Source organism: Fusarium venenatum (assembly GCF_020744135.1).
Source record: "Fusarium venenatum strain MPI-CAGE-CH-0201 chromosome Unknown EDB82scaffold_1, whole genome shotgun sequence".
NCBI lineage: Eukaryota > Fungi > Ascomycota > Sordariomycetes > Hypocreales > Nectriaceae > Fusarium > Fusarium venenatum.
Window position 1 is genome coordinate 10,248,140 of NW_027072129.1, and position 15,864 is coordinate 10,264,003.

General features: G+C 48.9%; 6 protein-coding genes across 6 annotated transcripts; 4 read left to right on the forward strand and 2 right to left on the reverse strand.

The window, feature by feature from the left end:
* Positions 1–314: 314 nt before the first annotated feature.
* Positions 315–1,895, forward strand: EDB82DRAFT_492637 (uncharacterized protein). Its single transcript, XM_025735009.2, has 2 exons — positions 315–1,095; positions 1,146–1,895. The coding sequence occupies exons 1-2, from the start codon at positions 585–587 to the stop codon at positions 1,742–1,744; spliced, it is 1,110 nt and encodes a 369-aa protein (XP_025587855.1). The 5' UTR covers positions 315–584; the 3' UTR covers positions 1,745–1,895.
* Positions 1,896–2,741, reverse strand: EDB82DRAFT_492640 (uncharacterized protein). Its single transcript, XM_025734998.2, has 4 exons — positions 2,611–2,741; positions 2,442–2,559; positions 2,288–2,392; positions 1,896–2,232 (listed from the first exon to the last, which is right to left on the reverse strand). Exons 1-4 carry the CDS (start codon positions 2,614–2,616, stop codon positions 1,943–1,945), a joined length of 519 nt encoding a protein of 172 aa, XP_025587854.1. The 5' UTR covers positions 2,617–2,741; the 3' UTR covers positions 1,896–1,942.
* Positions 2,742–3,176: 435 nt separating this feature from the next.
* On the forward strand, positions 3,177–5,118 carry EDB82DRAFT_107865 (iron hydrogenase). The gene has a single exon (XM_025734987.2). The coding sequence runs from the start codon at positions 3,380–3,382 to the stop codon at positions 5,105–5,107; it is 1,728 nt and encodes a 575-aa protein (XP_025587853.1). The 5' UTR covers positions 3,177–3,379; the 3' UTR covers positions 5,108–5,118.
* On the reverse strand, positions 5,119–6,431 carry EDB82DRAFT_107945 (uncharacterized protein). Its single transcript, XM_025734976.2, has 3 exons — positions 6,324–6,431; positions 5,871–6,269; positions 5,119–5,806 (listed from the first exon to the last, which is right to left on the reverse strand). Exons 2-3 carry the CDS (start codon positions 6,035–6,037, stop codon positions 5,131–5,133), a joined length of 843 nt encoding a protein of 280 aa, XP_025587852.1. The 5' UTR covers positions 6,038–6,269; positions 6,324–6,431; the 3' UTR covers positions 5,119–5,130.
* Positions 6,432–6,550: 119 nt separating this feature from the next.
* On the forward strand, positions 6,551–7,353 carry EDB82DRAFT_107980 (uncharacterized protein). Its single transcript, XM_025734965.2, has 2 exons — positions 6,551–6,945; positions 7,007–7,353. The coding sequence occupies exons 1-2, from the start codon at positions 6,810–6,812 to the stop codon at positions 7,123–7,125; spliced, it is 255 nt and encodes an 84-aa protein (XP_025587851.1). The 5' UTR covers positions 6,551–6,809; the 3' UTR covers positions 7,126–7,353.
* Positions 7,354–12,561: 5,208 nt separating this feature from the next.
* Positions 12,562–15,310, forward strand: EDB82DRAFT_421563 (kinase-like domain-containing protein; the record flags this gene model as incomplete). The annotated part of the gene is made up of 2 exons (XM_025734943.2): positions 12,562–13,790; positions 13,849–15,310. 2 exons carry the CDS (start codon positions 12,562–12,564, stop codon positions 15,308–15,310), a joined length of 2,691 nt encoding a protein of 896 aa, XP_025587849.2.
* Positions 15,311–15,864: the final 554 nt, after the last annotated feature.

The following is a 15,864-nucleotide window of genomic DNA, read 5'->3' on the forward strand; positions in this document are numbered from 1 at the left end:
TTGTTACTTGGCAGTCCGAGCCTGTCCCTGTATGTACTGTGTGTCAGAGCACTTACCTATGCGACAACGGGAATTCAGTAACGTGTCTTTCAGAAACTCTACCTTGGGCTTAAAGGTATAGGATTAAATGACCTAGAAGTTCGCTACCGAGTGGCATACTGACTCGCTGATTTCGTTCCTTACTTGTGCTTCGGCAACAAGTTTCCTGATACCCTGAGGATCGTGTCGCTCTTTCGGCACTGTGTTGCTGAGCTTCTAATTGGCGTTTTTGAAGACCGACCGAAATTAGTAGGTCAGTTTATGCTCCTTATACTATAGCTCTTAGACTACTTATTTTTGTATCCTAAGACTTAGGAGGCCAATTTTCCTGCTACCCACTGGAACGGGCAGCTCAGCATTTACTTATCGCCAATCCTTTTAAGTTCCTTCTCGGAACTCTTTACCTATCCTTATCATCAAGCAACTTGCCATTTCCTACCTCAACCCTTGTTTCTCCTTAACAACTCAGAAACTTCCACAATCGCCCTCGCCCCCCGATCCTAACGACCAAGGAGACGCGCCTCGGCATCCACTACGACGCGAATATGGCACGCGATACTTCACCTGAATCACCGCTCTCATCAACCTACGAGTCGGAAATAGACGACGATGGTGTTCACGACTACGACGAGTCGACACTGCGACCTTCCAAGCGCCAACGACTCGAAGCTGGATCAACAACATCATCTGCTGTAATCCCCGACGCTGAACCAGAAGCCGTACCAGAGCCCGACCCTCTCGAGGGCATGTCCGACGTCTCGTCTGACACTTCAGGAGACATTCCAAGTTCTCCTATCAATGCGCGTCTCGATGAAGAGGATTTCCAAGAGCAAGTGACGAAATGCGACTGGGATGGTTGCCCAGCGGGCGACCAGGGCAACATGGACAAGTTGGTTGAGCACATTCACAACTCCCATATCGAAAACAGACAAAAGAAGTACACATGTGAATGGATGAGCTGCACTAGAAAGGGTCTGCCTCACGCCAGCGGCTATGCCCTCAAGGCGCACATGCGCAGCCATACAAGAGAGAAGCCATTCTACTGTTATTTGCCTGGTATGTTCACCAACAGCAAATGCTTGTATAACGTCGCTAACCCCTAACAGAGTGCGATCGATCATTCACAAGATCAGATGCGCTGGCCAAACATATGCGAACAGTCCACGAGACAGAGGCTCTCCGCCCATCCGATCCAGTCCCCAAGTCAATGCAATCCGGACCTCAGGGCAAGGGAGGCAAGATCAAGATCATTATGAAGACCAACCAGCACTCGCAAGGCGGCCACGACGACATGGACGATATCAACGGAGACGAAGCCAACGCCGAGTATTTTACACCTCTGACGGACGAACTATTTACCCCCGATGAGCTCGAACTCCCCGTTGACAAGCTCTACCGAAAGTGCCATTGGGAGGCCAAGTGGGCTGAGGAGATCGGCGAGTCACTTATGAATGAATGCAAGGAGTGGGAGAATATTTACTTCCAGGAGTGGCGTGAGAAGGAAGTGCTCCTACACCAAGCCATTAAGAGCGAAGTCGACTGGCACGGTCGACGACAGGCTATCCTGACGGGGGCAGTTGATGTTCAAGTGCCTGGAGCCATCGAAAGTGTCGAAAGCATCGAAGGAGAGAAGACTAACGGTGCTGAATACCAAGACCAAGATATAGCAACGAATGGGATAGCAGCTTCCGTGACCGAGGAATAGAGGTTGTTGGTCAACCCCATCTTTGGCCCACTGTAAACTGAATATCAAATAAAACGAACGGAAATGGAGTTGGAGTTGGGGGAGTTGATCATGGGAATTGGGAACACGGGTTTATTACAGATTCCCCAAACGAAACTATGATTTAATAATTACTCTGCGATTCTTATACTACACTACACATCTCCAATAGAAATTCCTCTACAGAGCCTTCTTCTTGGCCCGATATGACTGTGAGTTCTTGAACGGGAATCCGCTTGTGCTCTGGTCAAACTTGTGATACCGGCTCGTCATAGCTTTGTCGCCAGCAAACAAAGCGCAGTATATTCCAAAAGTCGCAAAGATTGTGCTTCCTGCGCAGCCAAGTAGAAAACCCGTCTCGCCGGTCCAGGCGTAGCGACCATAGCAGTAGAATGCGCTCGAGACGTGGTGAATGGTGGATACGAGGACAGCGGCGGAGGCATAGGGAGAGGGTGCGCCATCGGGAGCTTCTGTCGCGGTGTTAGCGATAAAAGAATATCGAGTGAGAAGTTGGTTGATATTTACCCTTTGAAGTAGTATCGAGAGGGAGAGCGCCTGAAAGGACAACCACCATAAGGCCCAGCGCAAGAAGGGCTAGACCGAGCGATCGACCAAAGTAGGTCTCGAGAGCTATGCTGGTGTTAGTCGCGACAATGAGTAGCGTTCGTAGGCGACTCACGAGAAGACGGATCACTCTCAGATCGGAGAAGCGATCCAACAAAGGAAGGCCAGAGGATAAGAGGCAGTGCCTGGGTTCCAAGCCAGGCAAAGTTTCCAAAGCTGTACGATGCGATAGCCTAAGACGATCAATCAGTTGATGAATTGAGAGGTTAGAAACAAATACATACGCTCATTGTTAAAAAATACAGACAAGCAAAGTTGTGATTGTGTCAATTGGCAATTATCAAATGAGTTGAAGCAAAGAGAGAACTGTAGCAGGGAAGGGTAGATAGCTGTTAGAAGTAGTGGTTGAAGCTCTGGAACTTGTCCACGTCAAGACGTCTCAAAGCAGATGGACTTATACGTCACCACCAATCCAAGTCAAGCAGGGTACGTACTGCATCCGGCCATTCCATCCATAACCCCCACTTCCGACCTGACTGAGCCTGGACTGACAGAATTGCCTTGCCACCCAAAAAAACTGACAAGAGCCGCTTTCTTCTGGAACCATAGAGCGAGGGGCCGATTTCGCTTGTCAGTGACCCTATCATAACGACTTTATTGCCTATCTGTTACTTTAGCACGGTCTGATACGCCGTCTTCGCCGTGTCCGACGCTCCGAGGAGTTAGTTATACAAGACCAAGCCGAACCGCATGTGAGCCGTTCAAAGATTGGGATACTTTGTTAAACATCATTACATCCTTATCTTTTTGTCTGAGACTGGTGCCTTCTCTTTCGTGATATAACAAGCACCTTTACCCTTTGTCCCAGAATATTGTACAAGTTTATTTGTCAGCCAGTAACGTCTAGATTCTCCATTTAAAATTTCTAGAGGGGCAATTACTCAACCACGGTGCACTGCGACAACTACGAACTCTCCATACTCGACATCTTGAACAGCGGCCTCGTCCCTCTTTTCCCGTCCTTCGAAACTCCCCAACGAAGCAACCGGCGCCATGAGTGCCATTCTATCTGCGGACGACCTTAACGACTTCATCTCTCCCGGTGTCGCTTGTATCAAACCCATCGAAACTCTTCCCTCCGCCCCGCCCCCGCAATCGCAGTCCCTCGAGACCGAAGTTATACTTGATGGCCAACAGCCTACCGCAAACCCAAATGCGCCCGCACAGATTTCCCTCACAGATTGCTTAGCCTGTTCTGGCTGCGTCACATCCGCCGAGGCTGTTCTAGTGAGCCTCCAGAGCCATGCTGAAGTTCTCACAACACTCGACTCGGCTCCGGCTCTGAGGCTGGTGACCGACGACAGCGGCAAGTTCAGAGTTGAAGGGTTGGAGGACGAGAATGCAAAGCTCTTCGTTGCTAGTGTGAGCCCTCAAACGAGAGCCAACTTGGCTGCAGCATGCGGCGCAGGTGTCTCTGAGGCTCAGGTCGGATACATGCTCGACAACCTGTTCCGCGGGCCTGAAGGTGTCGCAAGTGGAGGCAAACACAACAACGAATTCACATGGATGGTTGATACCAACACTGCGAGAGAAGCAACCCTCGTCCTAGGCGCAGACGAAGTCCTCAACCCCTTACAATCCACACCCGCGACTCCAGCCAAACCGATCCTCGCATCATCCTGCCCCGGCTGGGTTTGTTACGCCGAGAAGACTCATCCCCACGTTTTACCACATATTTCAAAGGTCAAGTCGCCACAGGCTTTGATGGGCACATTGCTCAAGACGACACTGAGCCGGACATTGGGTATTTCGCCCAGTCGCATCTGGCACCTGGCTATCATGCCCTGCTTTGACAAGAAGCTCGAAGCCAGTCGAGAAGAGCTAACAGAAGAGGTCTGGGCCGAAGGAGAAATTCGGGGCCGAGGTGTCCGCGATGTCGATTGTGTTATTACGAGCAAAGAAATCCTCATGCTCGCCGAGTCAAGAGGCCTGAACTTCTTCAGTATTCCCAAAACACCACTGTCCAAGAACATCCCATTCCCCGATCCCAAACTTCATGATTTTCTTTTCCCTCGGCGGTTGCCTGGAAATCCACCTCGCGAGGCTGGTACATCAGGCGGTTTGTTGTGGCATATTCTCCAAAGCCGAGCGGCACAAACATCTGGAGCAGAGATTGTGCACGCCCGTGGTCGTAATGTCGATGTAGCAGAGTACTCTATCGTTGTCAACGGCGAACCAGTCTTTCGCGCCGCTCGGTACTATGGTTTCAGAAACATCCAAAACCTCGTTCGAAGATTAAAACCTGCCAAGCCATCTCGAATGCCTGGTGGCAAGCCGTTTGGGAGCGCCCGAAGACCGGTAGGTAAGGCAGCCTCTCTTGAATATAGTTATGTCGAAGTTATGGCCTGTCCCGGAGGTTGCACCAACGGCGGTGGTCAAATCAAAGTCGACGACCCTGTTGTGTTGGAGAGAAAGAATTATTCTGGCAATCCAGGTCCGCAGGAACAAAAGAGCTGGCTTGCGGAAGTCGACGAGGCATACTTCTCCGGAGAGGAAGCAGGCGCCACCGAAGCTATCGTCAATGGATCTGAAGGAGCTGTTGGTGGTATTTCTCATTCGTACATACATGATACCCTGGCGCATTGGGCGGAGATCACAAATATTGGACTAGATAGACTTGCATTTACAACATATCGCGAGGTTATTAGCGACGTTGGGAAGGAGGCAACCACAGACGAGACAGTGGTACAACTGGCTGGAAAGATTGGAGGCGGATGGTAGGTAAAGCTTGTCGATAGAAATAATCAACTGCCCTTACCACCTCGTTGTGAAAAGCCGAAACCTCCTCTGCCAGTTCCATCCGGCCCCTTAGGTGCTCGGATTGGTGCCTGTGGTTGCATTTGCTGCTGCCCATCGCGGGGAGTTGCGCTTCTTCCGGGCGACGAAAATTCCGGCTGCCGTTTTTGTGATACTTGCTCGGGCTTTGGTGAGTGATTCGGGTCGAACAACTCGCGGCCCGAGCCCGACATATTCTGCATTCTACGCGGAGCATCAAAGCCACGGTTATCGGGTTGGCGGGTATCGAATTGACGGGTCTCGTTGTTTCTGTAACCACCCCGTCCTCTGCCACGGCCGCGACCAGTGTAGCCATCGGCTTTCGGCGGGGTAACTGTGCCGGGTGAGGAGGCTCCTGAAGATGGGTTCGATTCTCCAAAGATCTTGGCTCTGGCTTCTTCGTATCGTCTTTGCTTCTCCTCCCTGTCGCGCTTTTGTTTCGCTCGGATTTCCTCCGGGGTCAATGGTACCTCCTTCTTTGGCTCATTATCATCGTCGAGTGAGAGTCCGGACATGCCTGCAGCAGCATTGCGCTTAGCAATGACAGGTTTCCGGCTAAGCACTTTGACCTGTGGTTTGAACGGAGTTGTGAGAGAGACACCTGAGGTGTTAGCCTCATAGTAGTTAAAAGTTGGCGGAGCATCGCTGTCATGCAGAAATTCCCAATATTAGCGAAACACTTGGGTAGTGCCAAAGTAAGAGGGCTTACGCAGACTCCCAAAGCTTGCGATTTTGCTCAGCATGCTGTGCTAAGCGTTCTGCCTTGGACAGAGGTACTTGAGGGACAGTTTGTTCAGGCTCCTTGACCATCTTGTCTGCTTGAGCCTCCCAATCATCCTCCCAGGCGTCAGGGACAAGTGTCGATTTCTTGCTCATGATGAATATCTTTTCACTTGGTGATGGCGGTTCGGGTTGTATGTCAACGTCGTCGTCTTCGTCGTGGGAAATGATGTTTGACAGTTTTGTTGGATATCGTGAAGTCGGGCATGGGGCGAGGTCAAGTCAACTATTGGAGGTTTAGTACCTTTATTTGAAAGAGAAAAGGAACAGGGCAAGACAGGCTCAGGGTGGTGGTGTTGGTGGGTTTTTGGCTGGGCCCTCGGGAGAGCTAACTAAGGCTTTCATTGAGAGGAGAGCTGAGTTGGCTAAGAATGGAACTCACGACGTAAGATTAGTACTTGTTTGAGGTGTGCTGCTGATGAAATTGTCAGCACCGTGAGTGTCTAGAAGAGTAAAGAAATTTATTTTGAGTGTACAATCTAGTCTAGATTATATGACAGACGTCTATCGAGAACATGTCCTCTGGAGAACTTTTGTTCTATCCTTTTACTTATTAAGTCAATGTCCCTACTCAGAGCTTGAAATCCATGGAATATTGCGGGGTGGCTTGTCATTTGGTGGGGCAGCCACGCTGGACTGTGGACTGGAATCCGGATCCAAGCCACTATCTAATTCAAGCATTCAGCCCAGCATTTAATGCCTACTACGTAAGATGCAATACCGCCAAAGAAAACAAGTTCTTGCCTTGTAACCACCTTTCAAATTTCATCTAATCACGATAATATTTGGAGAACTCTCAGTATTTCTCGACTTCAGTAAAGCAGCCCGTCTTTCTATATACAAGTCGCATTACGCTCCTTCAGATTCAATGGCCGGAGGACCACGTTCATTGTCTACACAACAACACGAAATGACCGAACGCACTGCCAACACATATATGAAAAGGGTCATGGACGAGGGCGAGATGGCTCGTGCAAAGTTAACTGACCAAAATGTCAGTATCTGTATGTTCTTCCCATAGAAAACCCCCCTAGTGTCATGGTTGATTATTGACAAGATCTTTAGTGAACTATCCAGACCCGCTCACGTCTCGACCCCAACTTCAAAGATGCCCTCAAGGAGTGACCTCTGAGATGGAAGCGAGATGGTGCCAGATGATTGAAGAGTCTAAGAAGCGAGCTTGAGCTCTGATGAAGAATACGGAATCATCGACGAAGGCCCGAGAGTAGTGAACTTTACGGCCAGTTGCAAGCCAGAGGAACCCGTTGCCTTCGTGCTCGGAAACACTTTATATACACTGCTACAAACGTTTAATGATAATAAAGCCTTTTTAATATTCACACAACAGGTGGATTACGTGATGTGAAGTTGGCCGGCTTGTTGCTACACCATGCTTTAGGAGACCCTATTGATATGGTGCAACTTAGCTATCCTATTGGAGGACTTCAATATCAAGTTAAATCTCCCTTCCACCAAGACATATATATCCATGGCTGGGCCTGTCAAACAGCAGCAAATACAACGTAGTTGGATCCGTGTCCTTCTTAGCAAACGAGACGATAAGCCCCTTTTGCAGGTTCCGTCACACCAATTTCTGAGTCTTGTATAGCTTTGATGTCATGGGTATACTAGCTACACAAATTATTTCCAGGTTCCTGTCTCCGTCTGGCACGATATTAGTCGCACAAACAAATGCGGCCTAGATGCTTTGCACCTGTTCATTACTTCATCACCCCTATAAGAATTCTCTTATATGATCTGTAGATGCCTTGCATACATCTAGGGCGGCTCAGCCTTGATATAATAAGCTGACAAGAGAGAAAAGCTCAACCATGAGACGCCATGCATTTCAGCTATTGGGCACAGGCATGTCTCTTTGCTGACCCCTGGCATGTTTCACCAGACCACCAAAGATCAAATGCCACTGTATCCCTATACCGCCGCGACTAGCAAGTTGATGTATCCAATTTCGGGATATCACAATCGGGGTATTGCCCAATTGGGCAACCAGCTGCTACACAGCAACCACATGGGAAGGTTGCAGCAGAGGCTGTAAGTCGATCATTCATCGCACTAGGACCAGACTTGTGATGCGTGGTCTACATGTATAATGGCCTATTAGAGGTGTGTAAAGTATTCGTCATAGTCAGATAAGGGCCAACATGTGAAAGTAGCAGTGTTGGATATCGGACAGATGAATAGACATGACAGATCAGTATTATGCGGACATGCCGACGGTGACTGTTGATCCTGTCACCGTAACTAAAGTATACAGACCGCCCAGACAGACATCGCGACTAAAACCATTGTCGAAACTGTCTATGCAAGGTGGGCTAGGTACAGCATGGCCAAGACCTAGTACTGTATTCAGATGACTCGAGTAGGTAGTGCTGGACACAACTACAAATTATCCTTGTCGTAGATAGTGGCAATACGCATGGTGCAGTCGCTTACTTTACTCCGGCCACAGGGATAACGACAATGCGTAACCTTCTATACACAACTACGGTACAAACGAATACAAAGGCTGACAACGAACCCGTATCCGTATTGACGATTCACCAAAGATGCGGAGCAAAACTACTGGACTCCAAGGGTCTTTGAGCTTGTGACCAATGGTTGGTGTCGAGTTTGATGCAGCGAGGCTGGTAAGATGAGTAAGTAGCAGAGAACCAGGAGGAACAATGTTTGTGGCAACAACTTAGAGTTGATGAGTATTGGCAAAGAAAAGGACCAATCCTGCATGCCATAAGACGGCTGGAAGCACATGGCAGTCGCCCCGAACCGAAAGAAACCACAAGCTTATGCGTGACAAGAGAGTTCTTGGTATGTTGCGGGTGAAAGGCAGTCGATAGCCTATCATGAGATAGACATTCATACGTATCGCATTTTGCTGATCAGCTGGTGCTGTAGAATCCTGTTGCTGAAGCATTTGATGTGGCGGGGTTGAGACAAATTCGCTTATACTTTCTGAGTTGAAAGTATTCTAGACAATCCTATCCTGTTGCAGGAAGCCTTGTGATCAAAACTAGATAACGTTGCCTTTACCTCATCATACCTGTTTCTAAGGAATCTCGATACTACATATCAAGATCTTGTTTAACGCCAGGTTGAGTACTAATTACTAAAATACCAGACCAGCTAAAGAATACCTGCCTATTTTTACAGCACCAGCTCCATAAAGAGCCGAGATAGGCGATGGCAAGTTAGGGAGTTAGTGGCTAGGCCATACGATCACTAATCCGACCCAGTCCAGCATGTATTTATGTGCACTTGTCGGTCAAGATGGGTTATTTGTTATGAAATTACTTTGGGGGAAGACATGGAATATGCAATGCAAATGCAATCAAGAGAGAACTCTGGTTGAAACTGAAACCCCGCCAAAAAGAAAACCCCCCCACCATTAGTTGAAAGTCAGGTCGTTTCAGAGATGGGAATTGCGATTGTTGATTACAATAAAAAAAAAAAGGGTCGACTATCCACTGTCTAATTCTCACTTGAATCGAGCAAAAAGATATACGCACTGTGGAGTGTTTGTTGTAAATTGTGTTGTAATCTGAATCTGCCTGCCAGTGGGTACGCACGTCTCAAGCGTCGGTTCCGAATAAGTAGTTTGGATACGTACATTCATCATGATTCAGTTAAAACCCAAAAACCGACTGGCATTTTTTATTTCCCATCTTGCAATACGCATGAAAATAGACACCGCTGTTTTATAAGCAACCAAGACAAAAACAAAACAAAATGTACGGTGTATCGTCCTTCTCTGAGCTGTCCTTCTCTGTTGGGACTTGGGAGTCAATATTAGCAGGGTTACTGCAAACAACTCATAATGAATTCGCATCCAGTATCGGTGATGTCATGGACATTTCTCAACGCATCCACTCTCAATTCGTCTAAACCTATCTCATCTCGTGCAAACGCATCTGTACGTATCTTCAAACCCGTTATCACTTTATCAAGAGGCGGGGCAGGGTCATTCTTCTGCAAGGTAGTTAGAGGGGTCCCTTGCTGGAGCTGGAGTTGGATCAGGTTTGAGACTTGACTTTGACTTGACTTGACTTGGACGGATGGCGCCGAGCCAGCTCTCAACGCCATTACTGAAAAGTCCCAACTCTAGTTTATTAGCTAGCCATGTTGTTTACAAAGCCGAATACCGAAAACCTCGACATCTCTAACCTCGGAATCGACGACGAGGCTATACCTGCAACACGACGGGCTAACATAAGTCTGTAAACCAATATGCGCGGCAGATCCGAATCCCATAGGAGAAAGTGATGTAAGCATGCACTGCGTTCAAGTTGAACATCCCTGAAAAGCTGAGGTGAGTTAATCTGATGAATTATTTGTTGATGAGCCTCTCTCACATGTACCAGCAATAACAAGTGGTTCCTTCCTTACCAATAACCCCAACTGCCTACCCACCTGATTTGTCCTTTACAACTCTATTGAGATTCAGTTTATTGCTATAGATTTTTGACTAGACAGCTGTCTCGTAAAAAAAGACTTTGAAATTGGCCATATCTTGTTCAAAGTTTACGTTTACGTTGCCTTTAATTTTCACTTCTCACGTACCTACATAGGCGCACTGTACAAAGGAAACACGCCCCCAGGCCATGCCATGCCAGACCATAGTCTACCGCCCACGCACGCCCACCTCAACTCACCTTGACCTTGCCCCAAAAAGACATCTACTGTAATTATCATCTCCATCCCGTCACTTCTTCTGACCCGCGCCATCTCAAATCTTTTCCCCTCTCTCCCAACAATAAACCATCATCCTTTTCTCACCTTCCGTCTTGTTCTTCTTCGTTTGGTTATCGACCCTTATCGCACTCTTCGTCCCGTCCTCGAACCGAACAGCGATCCCTGGGCCAGCGACGCCCAATCGACTACGTTATACGATTCATCTCACGCAATATACCCGCTTCTTCGCCCCTCTCTTCCTCCGCCCCGACAATTCGGCCCTGTTTTAAGCCGCGGTAGCTTTAATAAAGCTCCTCGCAATCGCCGCCATGACAGGCACTGAGACTTCGAATGCAGGAGGAGGTTTTGACCTGTTACGAAGAGCAACTCAAGCAATGATGTCTAGGTTAGTGAATGCTTTCTCTCTGTCTTGTTGAAGTTTTGCGTTCAAATTTGGTGCTTTTTTTATTATTATTATTTTCTGCATCCTGTATTTTGGTGTATTTCAAATCGACACTCCACAGATCCCAGCAGTGTCCAGTGCTTGTTTGCGCTGCACTGCGCTGCTGGAATTGGATGCCCCTCACCAAGGACGAGCGGCGGCGGTGGCGATAGGACGATTGCAGCATCTCAACTTCAGCGAAGCCAAGTCAAAGTCCTCTTCCGGCTAGAGCTGTCCAGTCCCTGGTCTACCAACGACACCGCCTACTGAAAGAACCCACCTCACCGCACATGAAAATGGAACCGCTTCCGGCGCCTCTACAGGTGCTTAGACAAGCCTGTATTCCACTTTTAGGCGCTGTTGGGCTCTATCCAGTGGACGGCTGCCCTGTAACTGCAGGTCAGGACGATGAGGTGTCGACGACTTGGCAGGAAGAGAGCATGCATTCCCCATAACCAGCGAGCCTTTGCTCTGGGATCGCTGTCAGAACCTGACAAAAATGGAAAACATGAGATTCGATCCTTGCATTATCAGCACCAGAGAACAAGACGTATCTATTACAACACAACGAACGCATAAGGCAACACAAGCAGCCCAGATACCAATCAAGGCGATGCCGTCCTTTCGACTTTGCCGTTGCAATGGAACCGAGTAATCGGCCGCCGTCGTCTCGAATTCATCTTCGGGGCCCCTAAAGATCCTCCTGCAGGGCCTGTTACAACATGAACAGACCAACAACCAAACCGGCAGTCAATCATGGCATTACATTCACAATTCCACATGCAAGAGACAGCTCGTCCTTTGTGTTGTTGCAAGCTTAGGCCTGACTCGCCCCAACTCTGATTGGGCACAATCAACGGCTGCCCAGCTTCAGAGTCAGTCCCTGCGTTCTGGCCCCGCTATCAGCTTCAGTTTTCCACGTTTTGCTCCTTGCCTAGGCCAAAAAATTCAGGCAAAAGTTCTGGTAACTCGCAAGAGAAGGCCTTTTTGAACAAGCCTACCCCGGCCACTGAGCGAACGAGTTTTTCACTCCCGGCAGTAAAAGAATTGATCTCGTCATCGTCTTCTTTTCCCTTTACATGCAAGTTTCGAGCCTCCACTTGGTCCCTTGACGCTTCGTCTTACACGACCGCTCTCGGCAAAAACTGGCTCCCATCCCAATCTATACTGCGTATTACTCGCTCACTGGTGCTGGTCCTGGCGTTTCGTTCGCATCCACACTTTCGCGAACACACCACTGGCTGCTCTGTACATCGAGCTCCAAATGATATCTCGCCATTCCGTGTTTTTCTCGTCATAGTCGCATTGCCAGAGTCCACCTCGACCGCTATTGCTTGTTGTCCTTGGTGGTCCTTTTCGGTCTTTGCCCTGTTTACCCTCTAGTTGACGCGCTTGGCAGCCGTCATGAACTAGTGTTCCCACTTTGTTTTCCCCCCGCGCAGTTGCTTCGGTGTAGAAGGATTTATTCACTCACTGGAAATCTCTTACAAAAATGAATGGGGTTATTAACCAAAACGTCAGGACTGCGGCAGACGAGGATAATGTCGATCACATCGGTGTTGATACTCCTCGATCCGGCGTAGCTACTCCTCAACCCGATCTACAGGACAAACGCTTGCCCAGTATCATGAGTTACTTTGGCCAGGTTCGTAATTATCCTTCTGCGCCTTCGTCAGATCCCAATTCGTCTCAGAGCGGTACCACTCTAGACGGGATTCTAGTTCAAACCGCTCCACCTACCGACCTGCAGTTGCAGGTACACCCTGAGGGCTCTACTCGCGGCTGTGACTCTTCGGCTTTTGATCGTTCGCCTCTTCAACCTGAGAGCCTTGATCGCATGCCAAGTACCACGCAGCGCGATGAGCATAACCTTTCAAACCCCTACCCAACCCCACCCACATCTCAGCCCTCGTCTTCGGGGGGTTCTATCTCCCAGGACATGATTTCTGCCGACTCAGGGGCCCATGGCAGGGCTGCTGTCGAGCCTAAGTCTCTTACACAGCAGGCACAATCCAAGAAACCCACAGCCTCGCCCTTCACCACCACCCACTTTCAAACTTCTGATGACCCATCACTACCTGAACTTGACTCCTCCATAAACGCAGCACATACCAAAGACTCCATTCAGCCCTCGCACCCCGAACCTGGTGCTGCAAGTTCAGACAATTCTGAAGTTGCTGCCCCCGGCAAGTGGAATATTCTTAATGGACTCAAGGAGCTAACTCGTATGACGTTTAAGAGCGGCAACTCGACTCCTACTCGAGCAATGTCGGCTGCACGACCTTCTGCCTCTGAGAGGGCCCCCTCCTCCGGGAGAACCAGCCACGATAGCGCTGAAGTCAGCGGCGCCCAGACTCCCAGGAGCTCTGGCGGTGCCCAGGCACCTGCTGCCAAGGGTAAACTAACAATCAAGATCAATGAGGCCCGAGGACTCAGGAAGAGTCGGGACCCTTATGTTGTTATTGTTTTTCAACGTAGTGAGCTCATCTCAGGCGGCCCCCACCACATTGATGAGGAAGACAACCTCAGCATCGAACCACCCCCCGCTCATGGTGGCATCGCCATCCAACGATCAGGAAGTGATTCAGGTCGTCCCTTGGCCATTCCCATGAGAAGCAGACAGAGCAGTAACACCAGTATTCATGATCACGGTGGCTCAGTCCGCACCCGGTCTGGGCAGCTATCCTTCACCAACCCAAAGTGGGATGCGGAAGCAGAGTTGTAAGTCACTTTTTGTCAGTTTTTTTTTTACATGAGATCCATTACTCACACCAAACAGCGACGTGGTAGACTATGATATGCTTGTTGATGTCTCAGTATATGATCATGGGGCATCAGGAGATGAGTTTCTCGGTCATGTTGACTTCCGGGCCAGCAAAGATCCTGGTACTACTGTCGAGGGTTGGTTCCAGCTTCAGGGTCATGCTGATACTATGGCTGAGAAGGCGCCGACCGGCGAAATCTTCCTCGAGGCCATCTACCACAGGGCTGAGAAGAAGCAGTTTGGCCCACAGGATTTCGACATCCTTAAGCTTATTGGCAAGGGCACCTTTGGTCAGGTGTACCAAGTGCGAAAGAAGGATACTCAGCGCATCTATGCCATGAAGGTTCTGCAGAAGAAGGTCATTGTACAGAAGAAGGAGGTCGCGCACACTGTGGGCGAGCGAAATATCCTGGTCCGCACAGCCATGTCCGACTCACCTTTCATCGTCGGTCTCAAATTCTCTTTCCAAACACCATCCGAACTGTACCTGGTCACCGACTACATGTCTGGAGGTGAACTTTTCTGGCATTTGCAGAAGGAGGGTCGGTTCGATGAGAAGCGAGCCAAGTTTTACATCGCCGAGTTGATCTTGGCCATTCAGCACCTTCACAATAACGATATTGTGTACCGAGATTTGAAGCCCGAGAACATCCTTTTGGACGCAAATGGTCATATCGCCTTGTGCGACTTTGGTCTCTCCAAGGCCAACCTTACGAAGAACGACACAACCAACACATTCTGTGGAACTACCGAATATCTTGCACCCGAAGTTTTGCTGGATGAATCTGGCTACACCAAGATGGTGGATTTCTGGTCGCTCGGTGTCTTGGTATTCGAGATGTGTTGCGGCTGGAGCCCATTCTATGCCGAAGATACACAGCAGATGTATAAGAATATTGCTTTCGGTAAGGTGAGGTTCCCACGGGACACCCTCTCTCAGGAAGGAAGGAACTTTGTCAAGGGACTCCTTAACCGAAACCCCAAGCACAGATTGGGTGCAACTGATGATGCCGAGGAGTTGAAGAGACACCCCTTCTTTGCTGACGTGGACTGGACATTACTTACCAAGAAGCTCATCACTCCTCCTTTCAAGCCCAAATTGAAGTCCGAGACAGATGTCTCATATTTCGATCCAGAGTTCACGACTGCTCTGGATCAGAATGGCTCTTTAAACGAGCGTGCTGCTGCGTTGGCGCGGGGCTACGCCGCCTCAACACCTCTATCTCCATCTGTCCAAGCCAACTTCCAGGGCTTCACATTTGTTGATGAGAGTGCACTTGACGACCACATGCGAGATCGAGCAGGGCTTGTTGACGAAGATATGGATGATGGAAACGGTCATGGCCGCAGACACCGCGATAACGACGATTGGGATAATCTTGACGACATTGACCTCAGGAAGGCAAACCGGATGAGTGGGGTCGTGAAGACTGGGCACGACGAGCACATGGTGGGGGGTTCTCATTTTGACGTATAATGCGGCAAATTGTTTCTTGCACGTTTTATTCAAGTCAAACTCCACGGCGTTTCAACCATGCTGGAGATCCATCTATCTCTACGTGTCTTAACAAAAAAGTAATATTTTCGCGAAACCCAAACTTTGCCCCTTTCCTTATTTTTGCATGTGGGCTATGGATGTCTAATTGTGGAATTATATGCATCAAGGTCGGCTGGTATTGCATTGCATTGGTCGTCGTGTTGTACAGGACTGGTTGACGGCGTTATGGTTGTGTAAAATGAGAGAAAATGGGGGATGAGAGAGAACGAGAAAAGAAGGGATAAGGTCATTTTTGGACGATTCCTTCTTTGAATGCCTTTTCCATTAGTTTGATTCCCAGCAATAACAGGACGGGCCATATGCAGTAATGAAATGAGAATGCCATAAGACAACATGCACATATATGCTTGATCGTAATTTATTCCAGAATTTGGTGGTTGTATACGATTTTTAAAGTCTGATACTGACTTCGTCTCTCGTTTTCTAGCTAAGTCATGAAGATAAAAGTTCAAAGGAGCAACCTTATTCTCGCA